Source organism: Pleurodeles waltl, chromosome 4_2, assembly GCF_031143425.1.
Source record: "Pleurodeles waltl isolate 20211129_DDA chromosome 4_2, aPleWal1.hap1.20221129, whole genome shotgun sequence".
In the NCBI taxonomy this organism is placed as follows: domain Eukaryota; kingdom Metazoa; phylum Chordata; class Amphibia; order Caudata; family Salamandridae; genus Pleurodeles; species Pleurodeles waltl.
In genome coordinates this window covers 943,895,687-943,913,201 of record NC_090443.1, presented here as the reverse complement: position 1 = coordinate 943,913,201, position 17,515 = coordinate 943,895,687, and the positions used below count along the sequence as shown (strand labels likewise).

At 43.9% G+C, this 17,515-nt stretch overlaps 1 protein-coding gene across 3 annotated transcripts in view; it reads right to left on the bottom strand.

Moving 5' to 3' along the window:
• Positions 1 to 17,515, bottom strand: part of LOC138293504 (vitamin D3 hydroxylase-associated protein-like) — a 203,123-nt gene that overhangs the window by 12,676 nt on the left and 172,932 nt on the right. For all 3 annotated transcript variants that reach the window (XM_069232744.1, XM_069232745.1, XM_069232743.1), the window contains exons 13-14: positions 4,486 to 4,594; positions 1,205 to 1,350 (exon numbers count right to left, since the gene is read on the bottom strand). In XM_069232744.1, the coding sequence (XP_069088845.1) occupies positions 1,205 to 1,350; positions 4,486 to 4,594 (255 nt within the window). The remainder of the gene's footprint in view (positions 1 to 1,204; positions 1,351 to 4,485; positions 4,595 to 17,515) is intronic.

Here is a 17,515-nt window from a genome sequence, read left to right as displayed (position 1 = left end):
TTTTGAACAGCCCAAATCTCTAAACAGGATTACACCAAATTTGGCAAAAACCTAGATCTTGGTCCCAAAAGCATGCTCTTTTTGATTTGGTGTAGATCCGTTCAGTAGTTTTGGAGAAATTAGAGTTTAAAAATATAGATATATAGGGACACGGATCCTCCATGGATCCAACTATCCTTGTGCAGATATTTGATTGGCTACCAACACTTCACAAGGAAGTGTTGGCAGCCATCTTGGGACTCAACTTCAGCTGAGTCTCATAAAAAAAAGAAAAGGCGCCAGGGTAGGGGCACACTGACCCCTTAGCTCTGGTGTTGGGGTCACCAGGGATAAAAAGAATTTTAGTCTAAAACGTCAGAAAATATGCGGATCCTGATTCACAGATTTTTCAGATTTTGTTTTTTTAAAAAGGCCACCCTTTTCTTTTGACTAGATCCCCGGGTGGACCAGGTCCCAAGGGCATTCGGGCCTTTAATTAAGAAGGGGGCACATAGGCCCTCCTCCTAGGACTTCCATTAGCCCCTGGGGCCACCAATTCCCCAGGGCAATCAGTAATTAGAATGTGGGGAAGGGGGTGCACAGCTTCCCCCGCGTCCCAGGTACCACCGCCCCCCCTGGGCCAAAAGTTTGTTTTTAAACGGGGGAGGTCCTATGGCTGCCCCTGGAGCCCCGGAGACCGTCACTTCCCCAGGTCTAAATTAAATATGGTATGTGGGGGTGCCATACCCCCGACACCCTGGGGACCACCACCTCCCCTGGTCTTCTCCAGAACTAAAATGAAATAATGAGGGAGTTCAGTTTCATACCCACCACCTCCTTGAGGCAATGTTATACTGTGCGGGGGGAGCTTTGACACCTCTGATCAAGTCTGAGCAAACACTCTGCTCGCAGTTTGGGAGAGCTGTCAAACATCCCCTGCTACAACAATTTTTTAAATTATTTCTATTTAATTTTTCAATATCAGCAGTGATAAGTCTAGTTTGGTCAGAGAGAAAGACAATCCTCACTACAAATTTTACAATATTCAAATATCAATGTTGGTTAAACAATTTCAGAAATCTTCCAGTACAGCCAGCTATACACACATAGACCCCACTATTCTGCCGCAAAAGTGATAACATTTAAACATATACACATACCAACAGAATGGATTCATCTTTGGTAGCTGAGAATCATCCTGATAAATGTTCAGAAGTGCACTAACCTTTTTCAACAACATGTCCCAGCGGTCATTGTAGTGCCCCTTGTAATGCTTCAGCTGTTCTTCATCAGCTTTAGTCACGGTTGTGACAGGCACTATTCCAGCAGGGAAGTTTAAAACATTAAACAGGTGGGTGTTGGTACTGCCACCTGGGATAAATGAAGATGACATTACAAAACATTAGACATGATTTGCTAATCATACAACTAAGCAAATGCATATAACGCCTGCTTACAATATACATAGGTCCTTCCCTATCTGAAAATTATTTACCTAGCATTCCATAACACATTGAATAACACACTGTTCTCTGCTGTGAGACAGGCAAAGCCCTTGCTCACAGCATGGGTGTCGAGGGCTTTTTGTTATTTTATTTTATTTGTGGTGTGTTTCAAATTTGGAACTGATTGAAAGTCTTTGAAACAAATTTCGGGAATCAAAGTCTAGGCAGGATGAGAAATCAAGCTTCAGGGTGCTTATCAAGTTTACTACTGAGCAGCTTAGTAAGGATGAAAAGATGACCACTCATAAATAGAAACAGCCTAAACAACGACTCCTGAACAATGAGGTGCGTTGTCCACGAAAACTTTCATGAACAATGACTCTGTTTTTCTCTGTATTAACCCCGCATGTCCTGATCAACGAACATGCGTTGTTAAGGCAGAGAAAAACATACTCAGGATCGGGAGAGGACGCGGTCAGGTAAGTGGTGTGGGGTAGGGTTGGGGGGTAGGGTAGTTTCAGTGGCAGGGGTGGGGGTAGTTTTAGTTTTGTAGGGGCGGGGGTGGGGGGTCGGGGTAATTTCAGTTTTTAGGGGCAGGGGTGGGGGGCCACAGTAGTTTAAGTTTTAGGGGCGGGGTCAAGGTAGTTTTGTGGGCAGGGGTGAGGGAGTCGGGTAGTTTTAGATTTTAGTTTATGGGGGTGGCGGATCGGGGTAGTTTTAGTTTTTAGGGGTGGGGTGGGGTTAGGTTAATTTTCGATTTTAGAGGCGGGGTGGGGTAGTTTAAGTTTTAGGGGGGTGGGTCGCAGTAGTTTTAGGGACAGGGTGGGGGGTTGCGGTAGTTTTAGGGGCGGATTGGGGTAGTTTTAAGATTTAGGGGCAGGGTTAAGGGGTCGCAGTACTTTTAGGGGTGGGGAACGGGGTAGTTTTAGTTTTAGGGGCGGGGGGTCAGGGTAGTTTTAATTTTAGGGGCAGGGGTCAGGTAGTTTAAGTTTTTAGGGGGGTGGGTCGCAGTAGTTTTAGGGACAGGGTGGGGGGTTGCGGTAGTTTTAGGGGCGGATTGGGATAGTTTTAAGATTTAGGGGCAGGGTTAAGGGGTCGCAGTACTTTTAGGGGTGGGGAACGGGGTAGTTTTAGTTTTTAGGGGCGGGTCGAGGTAGTTTTAGTTTTAGGGGCAGGGTGGGGGGGTCGGGCTAGTTTTCGTTTTATGGGGAGGGGGTGGGGGTGAGGGTAGTTTTAGTTTTTAGGGGCAGGGGTGGGGGGTGGGGTGGGATTGTTTTAGGGGCAAGTGTGGGGCATAGGGGTAGGATTGTTTTAGGGGTGGGGAGTCAGGGAGTCGCATGCTGGAGCCATGCATGCTGTTCCACGCATTCCTTTACCAGGCATGCCTTTACAATGAAAAATCGTTGTTAAGGCATGCGTGGTAAAGGCATTTGTGGTTACAACACGCTCATTGTTCCAACTGCGTTGTTCAGGCATGCGTGGTTCTAGCATGCGTTGTTCTGTTGGATATTCTATGTCAGAGGCTGATGCTGATAAAGGATTAGGGATTGAAAAAAACTCTCTGCACGTTAAGAGTAAGTGTAATGAAAAAATAGTTGATGATTAACAAGGATTAGGGGTGCCAAATAGTTTGCTGCTGGTAAATGAATGACAGGCTGAAAATACTTCTGTGGCCTATTAATGACAAAGGGAATTTACAATAACAGTTACTCAGAATCACATCACACGTAGTACAATCGAGCTAAGTTGATAACTCTCAATGATCAATTCCTCAGATACTTCACCCATTGCTTGAATCATGACAAACTGTAAAGCAGCAGAGTGACAGAATTTTTGGTGAGTACTTTTCTTCCTAATATCTTGTGTGTTGATTCTGACTGGATATTATGGGTATGTTTGCGGTGATAGGGGCAATCATGCAATATTTTAATATTTAATAGTATCTGTTCACCATTTTTCTAAGTGGCCTGAATGGACAGTGGAGACAATTGTTCGACTCATGAGGAAAAATGTCATTGGGATGAATCTCCCAAAAGGATCTTTACACTTAATAGGATCCAACACCTCCTCAGCAGTAATAGAGACATGTTAAAAATTGGAAAGCATACTACAGGGAAAACCTTCTCTATGCACCCTAAGGCTAATATTATGAGTCAGTATCGTTAGAGAATAATAAAGGAGTGTGTGGACATTGGGTTGCCCAATGGGGCAGACTGGCAGAAAATGGCGGCTACAAGGCTAGCATACAGGTTAGCACCACATACCACTGCAGGGATAACCCGTTTTGTGATCCTAAGAGAAAAGAAACTGAACTGTGGGGTTGAGGAAGGATAAAAAGGATGGAGGTCTGAGGGAAAGCGATTCGAAAACCAAAGATGAAAATGGCTAAGGTAGAGTTTGATTTAAAAAAAAAAAACAAGCAATGGTAATATTTGTGGGTCACTGGGTGTATATCAAATTGACAAAAGGCATATGGAAGGCCTGGTTTATTTTTACAAAACCAGTAACTGAGAAAATTGGAAAATGTTCTTTCAAAATAAGGATGTCTGAAATCATAAAAGAGTTTTCATCTACAATGGGGTAAATTTGGTGGAGGATATTTCAGATGATCATAAGAGATTGGGAGGAAAGTAAAGAGAAAGATGAAGAGCTTCAGAAGATATTAGGGGGCTGAAAACAAAAGAACATTCCTCGACTATTCCTAGTATTACAAATGTTTTAAATATAACGCTTAGCCTGTTTACTTTTTCTCAAATGTTGTTAAAGCGCAGGTGTGTAAAATAATGTGTTTACATCAGTACGATCGAAAATGCACACAGTAGTGTGTGTGGGGGATTTCCTGTGGGAAGCATACAATGTCACCTATGGAATAGAGAGAGAGGGATTTCATTGATACTGGTGCACTGGTGAATGTGAGTTGGATCATTGTGCCAGTGAGAGCAGAAGCTGGAGATTGGAGGAGTAGACTGAATGGATTGTTACTGTACTGAGGGCCATCTTTTCATTACAAACCAACAGTTATTCCCTAAATGTATAAGAAATGAGATCATTTGACAGTTACCAATCATCTTTCCCAGGAAGCCAATGGTCAAAGCAGGGCCCATGGCAGGGCACAGTAGAACATCCAACTTGAGGGACTTCCACTTATCAGCAAACTCCTCACGGTACATCTAGGAGAGGTAAGTAAAATATAGGAATTATTGCAAAATGAAAACGTTTGTTTGAGATTTTCATAGTACACTTTTGTAGAACATGCTTACAGCAAAATTGCCCTAATAACATGTAGCAAAGTAATTTGAGCACTGCAAAATAGTCACATGGTTTGTTGTGGCTGTATTCATAAGGAAAGAAAGCAGGAAAGACAAAGAGAAAGAACAAAAGAAAGACAGACAGACGACAGGGTCAATATCCAGAAAAAAAGAACAAATACCTACGGTAATGACATTTTGAGATTTTAAAATTTAGTTTCAACTTAGTTTAGAACACAAATATATGCACTGCAATGTTAATAGTAATGAATATCATTAACCAAAAATGTGATTATACATTTTGTTTGTTTTCAAGTACAAATACATAAAGCACAGAGCACTTGAATCAGACACAATAAATAGTTTGAAATATAAAAAGAACCAAGAAAGCTCATGATTGGGTCAAATTTGTCAAATTGCCTAAAATATGGGTAAATAGATATTTATGAAACTAGGGGTTTGTTTATGGTGAATTGGTGTACGGCAGCACCGCAAGTCTTCTTGCTGCGCTGCCCTACGCCAAAGTTGTAGGGCAGGAATGCACCGTATTTATGCAATATGGCACATTGCTGTCCTTTTTTCCGTGTGCTGGTGCGCAATTGGCTGCCTAGTGACAACACAGGCACCAGTGCAAGGGTGTCTGTATTGCATGCAGGATTGTTTTTGTGCAGGAAAGGGCACTTTTCTGCAAAAAACAATCGAGAGAGGCGTTTTCCTCTTTCTATGTGTGATGCAAAATGCAGTACACGTGGAAAGATGAAAAAATGAGGACAAATTCATATATTTCTCCTTGTTACGCCTAGCCTGGGTTTACATGATTAAGTAAATCTGGGGCAGCGTCAAAACCCATGGATGTTGCATAGCAAAATCCACCGCAATGCCCATGGAATGCCTCCCTGGTGCAGAGTAAGGCAATGCAGAGACCTGAGCTGCTTTGTCTTACTCCATATCTATGAGGCCATTCAAAGACATGCAAAGTCACTTTGTGTGGCCTCATAGATATGAGTGAGATGTTTGCACCACTGGAGCGGCAGAAAAAAACACTTTAGCAGTGTAAGGTTCTCACAAATAAGCCCCTAAGTCTATATGTTATTTGTTTGGTGGCAGCATCACTTTTGTTGCGCAGCCCAAAAGCAAGATCAATTTTGGCATTTACTAAGCCATGCAAAGTGAATTTGAGTTGTTTTGCATCGTGTTGGTTTTACATGGGTGGAGTGTTCCTGCACATCTGCCCAACCATTTTGGTGCAAACCTAGACTTACAAAGACTTGTAAAATGGGGTTTGCACCCAAATGGTCTGCGTCAGCGTTAGAATTGTAATGTGGAGAAATATCTTCATTCTCCAGCACCCATAGAAAGAGGAATATGCGTCTAAGGATTTTTTGTGTGCAAGAAGGTATCACTTTGTGCACAAAAACAAGCCTGTCTGTAATGCAGACACCCTAACATCAAGATGCAAAGGTGCCTGCATTATCTCTAGTCAGAACACAGTGCTCCAGCACTAGAAAAGAAAGAGCCGAAGTTTATTAACTTTGATGAGAAATAACAATTCTAGTAGACAGAATAAGTGTAGCAAAGGTGAAACAAAAAAGGAGAGAGCGAAGAAGAGAAACGTTTCACAACAAGTATAACTGAGGGTATAGTTGACAGAAATCTTCCCATACTTTGTGGTACAAAAATCTTCACATTTCATGGAACACACTAACAAAAGTTCCTCAATCCAATCCTCAACAGAAGGAGAGGTGTTTGATTTAAAAAAATTCTTGCTCAGTTTCCTGCCTATAAAACCTCAATTTGGCCAACACTGAAAACCATGTCCTAACTTTAAGGAGGTAGCACTAAGTGGAACTGTAGAACCGTAAGAGATATATTTCAGTTGTACCCAACTGAATCTACCATATCCAAATCCTCACTCTAAACGTTATTATTCTGTGTGTATTTCCAAATCCTATGACACAAATAATTTTGCTTGGTTTTATATGTTCAACACAGGTAAGTGCTAGTCATTCTCTATCTAATGGTATAAGCAAAATACCAATTATTGTTGAGTGAAAATGAGATTTTGCTGTATAAATTGATTTACAACTTGAAAAGCATCACTGAAATTTGAAATGAAGACGTAGGGCCTCATTGCGATGACAGTCGGGTCGCCCACCAGACCTTCAATACGGCACTGGGGAGGCGGCCACCAAGCCGCCGGCCTACCCACCACCGTATTACAATGTTGCCACCAGGCTGACTGGTGGAAACAGTGCAACGCCATTGGTCTCGGCTCTCAGAGAGAGCCAAGGACAATACCGCCGCACACAGCACTCATGGAATTCTGTGTGTGCTGACAGGGGGACTCAGCCATGAAAAGCCTGGGAGAAAGGAAAGTTGTTATCAGTATGGCAGTGCCGAACTCCACACTGCAGTTTCTGACCATGACTTTCACCACCGCCAACCTGTCAGGATCTCTGATTCTGATGGTGGCGGTGGTGTTGTGGCGGTTCAACTGCTAGCATCGTAATCTGGTAGGCGGACCGCTAGGGGTGAGGCAGTCAGACCACCACTGAGTGTTACTCATAGTCAGGCCCCTAGACATTCGACAAAGCTGAGAAAGTGTTCACAAGAAATGCTTCGTGTTGACTTGAACTGATGTTATTTCACCCTTCAAATGATGTGGAGTGTGTTGCCATTTTCAGAATGTAATGAAGATTTTCATATATGGTCTGTTTTTTTGTGATTTATCTTATATTTACATTTAAATAAAAGATGAAGATTCATAGACTTTAAAGGGAAATTAGAGTATTATATTTAAATTTTAAGTGTTAAAAAAAAAATGTTGCCTCCCATCCTTATTATTATTTTTTTTTTAAAGTAGCTCTGGCTTCAGTGAAGTGCTGGCTCCTGGCTCCACTGAACACATCCTCCACAAGGGAAACGGAGACAATAGCCTTCCTTACCTATTGCGCCAGTGGGCCACCTGCCAGGCTATGAATGAGGCTCTATATCATCTATGATCTAGTGTGTGTAATTAAATGACTAGCTATGCATATAGTACACTAAACAGATTGATAGTTTACTACCCAGCTAAAACCAAGGATTCAAACTTATGCTTTACTGGTTACATGCAGCAGTTTACAATGAATGCAAAACTCACTGATCTATCTTACTTTACTGTAACTTTTTATCTGCAGCAACAAAGATATGTGCAAAATGCTTTAATCTACTGATTTTTCTTACATAGAGCAGATATATGTGACCTACAGGTTAGTTGCAGTTCTCTGCATCAGAACAATTAACCTTCTGAGTTATCTAATGAGTCAAACCTCTGACCATGAAGATCTATCCTGCAAGAGGATTGACCATGTCAGCTATATTACTAGCATAATATGCTGAAACATAGATATCTCTATAAGGTGCCTTAACACCTATCTTAAAATATAGTCTGTGTGTGCCCAACTAAGTGAACCACAACAGCTTTAGTACCACTTTTTCACACAATGCCAATTTGTTTGGGAGTAGAGTACATACAAAGTGATGTACAGACAACATTGTGTGGCAGGACACACACTGGTCAGAATCACAGCAGGCATGGAAAAAATATTTTGACATATTCCCAATAGGGGATTGTTGTACCTGGCCCTTTTTGCAGGGTCATTCCCAAACCTTTTGCCTCCTTCCTCCTATTTTTCCTGACCTGTTTTTGTTGGCTTTTGAACTCTGAGCACTTAACCACTACTAACCAGTGCTAAGGTGCATATGCTCTCTGTGTAAATTGTACTCCTAATTGGTTTATCCATGATTGGCATATTTGATTTACTAGTAAGTCCCTAGTAAAGTGCACAAGAGGTGCCCAGGGCCTTTACATCAAATGCTACTAGTGGGCCTGCAGCCCTGATTGTGCCACCCACATAAGTAGCACTGTAATCATGTCTCAGACCTGCCACTGCAGTGTCTGTGTGTGCAGTTTTAGACTGTAAATTCAACTTGGCAAGTGTACCCACTTGCAAGGCCTAACCCTTCCCTTTTCCTTCATGTATGATACTCCTAAGGTAGGCCATAGGTAGCCCAATGGGCTGGCTGCAGTGTATGGTTAAGGTAGGACATACACTAAAGTGTTTTTTTATGTCCTGACAGTAAAATACTCCCAACAATACTTCGCAAGGAGATCGATGCACGGCCCACTGGATCGACGCACAGCAGACCCCGGATGACACATCCCGATTTCCAGAGAGGAATCGACGCAGCACCTGCTGTGCAGGAGAAAATTCCATGCAACGCCCAATGGATTGACGCAGCACCTGTGACTTCGCTCCGCAAGCCCAGGATTCCACGCACAGACCCCGGGGCATCGGAAAACCCTGCAACCCGAAGAGGAACCAAGTCTGTGCACCGGAAATCGACACAAAGCCTTCCCTGTGTGGAAAATAACGACGCAAGTTGGGGTGCGAAGGAGCGAAACCGACGCACACCTCCCCGTATTCCACGTATATCTCCTCCTCTGCGGACTCTTGTGGAGATTTTGAACTCAAACCAGGTACTTTGTGCTTGCAAGAGACCTTTACTATTTTTTTTTCGTTTTGCAAAGACTTAAGACACTTTGGGCCTCATTACAACCCTGGTGGTCAAAGACCGCCAGGGCTGTTTTGGAGATTGTACAGCCAACATGCTGGCGGTACAATCTTGCAGATTACGACTGCGGCGGAAGCGCCGCGGTTGCAATGCCGGGACCGGCGTTTTACCGCCATAGTTGTCCCTGCGGTTTTAATCCGCCAGGGCAGCGCTGCTTGCAGCGCTGCCCAGGGGATTACGAGTCCCCTTCCTGCCAGCCTGTCCATGGCGGTGAAGACCGCCATGGAAAGGCTGGCGGGAAGGGAAGTAGCGGGGCCCCTGGGGGCCCCTGCACTGCCCATGCACTTGGCATGGGCAGTGCAGGGGCCCTCAGGCACAGCCCCACACTGCATTTCACTGTCTGCACAACAGACAGTAAAAAGCGCAACGGGTGCAGATGCACCCGTCGCACAGCCGCAACACTGCCGGCTCCATTAGGAGCCGGCTCCCATGTTGCTGCTGACATTCCCGCTGGGCCGGCGGGGATGTCAAAATGGGCTCAGAGGGAGTGTGGCCACATTGGCGGCCGCATGGCTGTTAAACCTTGGCGGACGTTGTAATGAGGCCCTTTATATCACTTTTACAGTGATATCGCAACATCTACTTATTGCATTTAAATCATTTTGACCTGCATCTTATCAGATAAATATTATATATTTTTTTTAACACTGTGGTGTATTTTTGTGGTGCTATATGGTGTTATTGTATGATTTATTGCACAAATACTTTACACATTGCCTTCTAAGTTAAGCCTGACTGCTCAGTACCAAGCTACCAGAGGGTGGCCACAGGATAATTTGGATTGTGTGTGACTTACCCTGACTACAGTGAGGGTCCTTGCATGGACAGGCGGTAACCTGACTGCCAACCAAAGACCCCATTTCTAACAGGGATAGTTAGTGACAGCTCTGCAAAGGCAGGTATATGCGAACATCAGTAAGGAACAGAAACGCACATGGATTCATGGGTCATTGGGACAAGTGCGCTAGATGGCATGCACAATGAGCTGAGACTCCACATCAGGGGAGAGCACAAGTGCATGTAAACCTTAAATTAGGGTGCAGGGCAAGTTTAGTTGTGAATTGAGTAGGGGATGGGACTTTCTGGCCGCATAATATTGAAGCGACCTCACACACCTCTGAAGACCAGTATCAAGTGGACGTCTTTGTAGAAATCCTATTGAACATGTGAATTTCATCCCTAGCTGGAGATTTTCCACAGCTTGTCAGAGATGCTGTCCTGTGGATTTAATGTAGAAAACAGAGGTCAGAACTGTCAGTTTCTGCTACGATTGGCAAATGTTCTAAAAACAGGTGTCAGGGGTTGAGATAACTCCTAGAATGCTGAACTGGAACAGGGAAATATAGGAATAGAATGTGTAATTAGGGGGTGTCAATCCACTGATCATAATGGAATTAACCAAAAACAGCAAAGAGGCATACATTGGACAGTCTTAATAAATTTAATGGAAATTAAACCTCAATTGTTTCATGATCTAATAAAGTCAGAAAAGGCAATATGTATAATTTTACACATTTTAGCCTTTTCATTAGAATCTTAGGGCCTCATTATGACCCTGGCGGTAGAGAACCGCCAGGGCCAACGGGGGCGGGAGCACCGCCGACAGGCCGGCGGTGCTCCCTTGGGCATTCTGACCGTGGCGCTTTGGCCGCGGTCAGAAAGGGAAAACCGGCGGTCTCCCGCCGGTTTTCCACTGCCCCTAAGAATCCTCCAAGGTGGCGCAGCTCGCTGCGCCGCCAAGGGGATTCTGACAATCCTTACCGCCATCCTGTTCCTGGCGGCTCACCTGCCAGGAACAGGATGGCGGTAAGGATTGTCGTGGGGCCCCCGTAAGAGGGCCCCGCTAGTATTTCACTGTCTGCGTAGCAGACAGTGAAATATGCGACGGGTGCAGTAGCACCCGTCGCACCTTCCCACACCGCCGGCTCGATTACGAGCCGGCTTCATGGTGGGAAGGTCGTTTTCCCCTGGGCTGGCGGGCGGCCTTTTGGCGGCCGCCCGCCAGTCCAGGGGAAAACTTGGAATACCCTCCGCGGTCTCTGGACCGCGGAGCGGTACTTTGGAGGGGGGAAGTCTGGTGGGCGGCCTCCGCCGCCCGCCAGACTTAGAATGAGGGCCTTAATCTGTCTCAATAGCCCTAAAGTGACTTGTGTGCTAAGACGTATGGGGGGCCAGCATGAACTTACTTACCTAGGCTTGCAGCTATGATTTATCCCAGAGGCACGTGTAGGAATTAGTCTACCTTAATGCTCCTGCAGCCCCAAACCAGCAACCCAGACATTGGGATGGGAACTGCAAAGAGATGGCGAGGACAGTGAGAAACAGAGGCAGGAGGAGAGTTGCAAATAGAGAGGGAAGATGGTGAAGAATCCCTGAGACAGAGGCTCAGCCACCATATGATGCATGCTAAAGAGTTTAATACCACACACCTGCCTCTGCACCATGGATTTTGCTATCACTATACTCAATTGCTGGGACCAAACAAAGTGCAGCAATACATGTCGGCTATCCTGGGGTGCAAGAACTCAAGTTGGATACATTTTCTATCACAAATCATAGCATATGATATTGCAAGCAGGACTGCTCTGTGAAGTAGCAAGAGGCGTCTGTGGCAGGTACAAAACTCACTAAGGTTCCAGCATCTCGTTTATGGTGCACATAAAAACATAAAAAACAATTAAAAATGTGGCATTCCACAACTGTACCCTCTGCTCAACTGCCTGGCAGGGGTCAAATAAGGGGTGTCCTATAAGAGGTCTCCTAGTGTGTACCACAAGTATATTTTAAGGCATCCCTAATTCAGTATTTTGAACCCTCACTCATCTAGGCACCATACTTTATCATCAGGTTCAGCTCTGTTCTAGAAGGTGCTGCAAAATCTAATGGGCCCTTCACCCGAGTGGTGGGGCACTTTTGATGGGAGATCTCGTTCCTGCCCGTATTTGTAGCATTGTGTCAGTGATTTGGTGGGTGGTAGAGTGTGATAAGTGAGATATTAGTGAGCAATAACAGTGACTAAGAAGTCCCACAAGCACTTGCTTTGTTCGGTGGCAACTTATCCCAAGGTTAAAGACAAAAATGGAAGAGGAACAGTTGAGCCTCAGTTGTTCAGTGGGCAATCTGATTTGGTCTTAATGTTTTATGCCTCTGGTTGCCCAGTGGGGTCATGTGGCATTTCTTCAGGAACTCTATGTTCACCCTACACTAGAAGGACAAACTGTGTGCTGGTGTTTCTACTCTGCATATGATCACCAATGGTGAAATACTTAGTGGTGTAAGACCATCCAATGTTGACCCAAAGGGAATGAGGCAGGAGAACCTGGAAGGCAATGAGGAAGCCCATACATTTTTCAATGTATCACAGTCTCTGACCACCATGCACAGACCTGCTTGTAAAATATTTACAATATTTACATACTGTATCAACATGTCTGATCAAATTCATTCAGGTCGTACTTGACACTGAAATGATTCACACTTCCGTACCGCAGTACGTGGAATCGTTAGTGAGTGGAGGGGATCATCTAACTTCATAGGATTCCTATGGAGGCTCTAGGGTTTTTGCAAGCAGGGTAAGTCACTCCAAATACTGCAGAAATATCGACTAATGGCTCGCAATATATATATCATTGTCATGCACATCTAAAATTATCAAGTTGTGCTTGTTGTCATAGTTAAATCACCATTGTGCATCCTGGCCCTGTAAACATGACTTCAGGGCTGTCTCCAGTAGCCTGGCTGTGCAGGTTTTAACTGCAAATTCAATCTGTCAAACGATCTGCCTTTGACATGCCTAAACCTTTCTTTTAAATACTTCACTGTCACACCTGAATAGGCCTTGGTGGCATTCAAATGTTTCATGTTAATCATGTCCTTACACTAACAACAGGCGGGTTGGCTGTTCTTTTCTTTGGAAAGTAATGGGATGAAATATTAAATACTAACACTGTATCTCTGGAATGGTACAAACTGTAAAAATAATTAAACACCTATTTTTAATAGTTATTAAAAATACAATTTATTTTTAATAAGAAAAGTTAGATTTTTCCTAAATATTCAACACAGCTCTGTAACACAACTCTAAAAGTCACTTAGAGTGCGTAAAGTCCCTTTGCCATGCCTAAAGTCCCTGGAAGCTAAATCTGCATTTTGCTCTTCCACTTGAACCAGCCAGCAATTATCATTTAAACAGGTGTGAAGGATTTGTTAACTTGCTCCCAGGAGCAAAAAATAGGCTAACCTGAAAGATGACCCAACTGAACCTCACGGAATACACAGCGGGGCTTGGAAGATCCTTTTGTCATTAATGCGTCAGTTCCTGCTTGAATGCCACATCTTGCTGGACAGGACTGAAGGGGCTTTATATATGACACTTGTGGTGCACTTTAAAGAGACCCTTGATTTGTCCACCCAGCAAATGAGGCCTTTATCTCGGTAGGCTTCTTTTGACATTACAATGTCATAGCCTGTTTGACAGGTCTTCTGGGTTTACATATAACATTTGGTGTCCACTTCAAAGGGTGAAGGCTGGATGCTAAAACAATTCTTGTGCATCCCATGTAGGTTGGTGAAAACAGCTGTGTTCCATCAGACGTCAGTCTCTGAGATTCTTGTGGGTACAGGGTCTGCATTATACTGTATTTTAGAGTTAGCTGTTAGAGAACACTAGGTTTACTATAGTACACTCCCCATCCACACCCCCAGCCCTCCCAAGTTAAATGTGCCCGAAGATTTTGGCCATCATGAAAATGCACAAAGTGGGCAGGGTTAGGTCTAGGAACCTTTACCTCATTAGTTACGGTGATACCAGTGGTCATTGCCATACACTAGCTTGTGCCAGGCATAATTGTGGCATCTCTAGGAACCCATTTCAGAATACGTCTGGACCTGAGGAATAACAGAAGGGGACAGAACCTGCTTTCTGCAACCTAAGAAGAGCCCTGTAGGACTGGGCTTGCTCTCTATCTTGTACCCAGAACAAAGAAGTGGACTCCAAGGACCCTAAAACTAACCTTTTTTCAAAGCTATTGGGACACCACATGCCACAAGAGGCCCTTTTCCTGCAACTGTTCACATGATCAGTGGCAACTGGACTTTGAACTGACTATCCTGTTGGCCTCGACCTGCCACCCAGTGAATCTTTAAGAGTCAGATCTACTAACATTTGGCACAATGCAACGCATAACTTTTTGAAGCAATACCAAGCTTACTATCCTTATTAAATCTGTGATGCAGCAAAATCCACGGGGAAAGCTTGGAAACACCTACACTCCACTCATGGAATGCCTTCCCAACGCAGAGTAAACCAAGGCAGTGATTTACACTGGCTTGTGTTACTCTGGATTTAGTCATGCAGAGCCACACAAGGTGGATGCCTGTTGTTTAGTAAATTTCATAGAAGCTCTTGTGTTGCCTTGCATCACATTACGTGGCAAAAGAACAATGCAAGAGCTTCGTAAATCTGGCCCTAAGTGCCTCCCCTGAGGTCCTTGGGTTGGGGGTTAGAAGTATAATTGTGTGATGGAGTAGGACATAACGGACTAAAATCAGAAGGTAAATTGTTTAACCAAGACAAACCTGGTTAGTGTATCTTGCCCACACTTCATAGTGATCAGCATCAAATTGCACCTATGTTGTGGTCTACCACGACCATTGACTGTCATTAGCACTTTGTGCTTCTTGGTACTATTTCGACTCAAACTTAAAAAAACCTCAATATATATATGATTCTCCTTTTTCGATTTTTGTCATTTTATTAAACTGTACTCTATCTTTATAATTCATTTGGGGATTTTTATTATTTTGCTTTTCGACTTTATTACTGTTTTAGTGCTCCATAAGTACTTTACATAATGCCCCTGAGTTAAGCCTGTCTGCTCTATGCCAGGCTACCAGATTTATTTAGTGACTATAGTGGTATACCCAGACAAAGATTGTGATCCAAACCCAATGCTATTCAATTTATATGTTCTTCCTTTGGGGGAGCTGATTTATTCCTTTGGCCTCCAACTGATTTCGTATAGAGATGATATGTAAATTGTCTTTTCAAGCCACAGCCAGGACCTTCAGACACAGTATGGCAAAGGCAGCCTCCTGGATGTACACCATCGCCCTAAAGTTGAATGAAGGAAAACACAGAGCCTCTTATCTTCAGAGGCCCCTCCTCTATCTGGTCACCGGGAAAGAACTTAGGTATGGTAAATAATTGTAAAGCAACATGATCAACACAATTTATTAAAGTCATTTCTAACTGTTTCTATTTGAGATTACTGTGTAAAATGCTGCTACGTCTTCTGATGGAGCACTGTAAGATAGTCATCCAGCCAGTGACTATGTCTTGTCTATATTACCATAATTCTTTGTATATTATGTTTCTTTCCATCTTTCTGAAAACATTGCAACTCTTTTAGAACAACACTGCTCGACTCTTGTTAGGCTTGTTTTGCCTTCCACACATATCCAAGCTTCTAAAGGTTTTTCACTGGCTTCTGGTGCACAGGATGCATTTTTCAGAAGGCTCTTTTGAGCCAACATCCCTTGGATATTAGAGCTCATATCAACTTCCAAATACCTTCACACAATCTTTGCTCTTCTTTTGCCTGCTTGTTGCCCATCCCCTGGTGGTAAATCCTTCTACTTTCACTCCACTAAGATTTTGAATGAACTTCCACTCAATAATAGATCAGAATCTAACTGTCTTTCAGAAGATGAGTACAATTCTGACTTTTACAACTATATAAGTCAGTATACAAGTATATAATTCAATTAAATTCAGTTTAATTCAACTCAGAGAGAGAGTGTGGCTTCAACAAAAATGTGCATATTCGCATTTCTTTGCTACTGAATTATGCTTACTTTTTGTGATAATAGCCAAAAAAATCTATCTGCTTGTTTTGACCTGAGTGCCAGAACACCAGAGGTGGGGTAACAGATGTGATTTACCATTAGGTAATTTAATTCAATTCAGTTCAATTTCATTCAAAGAGAGAGAGTGGCTTCAACATAAATTTGCATATTAACATTGCTTGTCTATTTATGCTTGTTTTCTATGCCTTAAATAAATATGTCAGTGCTACTTTATGATGATCATAGCTGTTAGACAGGCTTTAAATTGCAGCTCCTACATGTTCTAGAGAAAAACTTTCTTATATTGATAGGTGTTACCAGTCACATCTATGTAGTAAAAGCTTAACTAATACATGTCTAGAATAACTTTTTAGTTGGTGTTTTTTGGAATACCTAGTGGTGGTTTTAGCTGAGTCGTTGGGACACTATGATAGAGGACATTCAGCCACTTTATATTCCTCTGGATTTAGCAATTTTCTCCATGAATTGGATGAGTTTCCAGTATGACTCAACTCTACTCTAAATCAGGCCCTTAACTCTAAAATGTGTTGCAATTGCAAATAGACACAAAGGAGTAATGCATATGGAGTGGAAATCCCCAATATATATTCAAAGACTTGGGTGTTCATTATGAAAATGGCAGTAATGACCGCCACGCCGGCGGTGGCGGTCATTACCGCCAACGGCATGTCGGTCCAGACCGCCATATTCTGAACACAGTAGTGAACTGGTTGCATCTCAACCACCCACTGACAGGCCAGAATCAACTGCTGGGCCGACGGTAGGCATATTCGACCCGACGGTGGAGGCAGGACCGACGGTGGGATTATAATCCCATTTCCACCAGGGATTTCCTGGTGGGATACCCCACAGAGTAATCCCTGGCAGAAAGCATACGGGTGACAGGAATTCACATTCCTATCACCTGTATGTGACACGCCAGGCCCCCCTTGCCACTATCCACCCACCCCCCCAAGCCTCTAGAGCCACCCCCACCCATCACCCCCCGAACTCTGAAAACCGACCCCGCATCCCTCCACTCTCCAATCTCCCTGTAGGCCCTCCCCAACCCCCCTCACCATCCATCCATACCCCAACCCCCAACATCCACATATATTCCTACATGCACACACAAATTCATACACGCAGACACACATCCCCTCCTTCACAAACACACACGCACCCCCCCAAGCACTCACACACTCAACACACACACACCCACACTTACCTGTTCCATGGCGCTGCTCCAGGATGGAACGGGCTCCTTTGATGCTGCTCCGCCGGCATCGCCACACCTCCATACACCGCCACGCCTAGGACTGCATCATCATAGGCGTGGAGGTGTCTGGACTGCCGTGGCGGAAAGGGTGAAGCAGCATC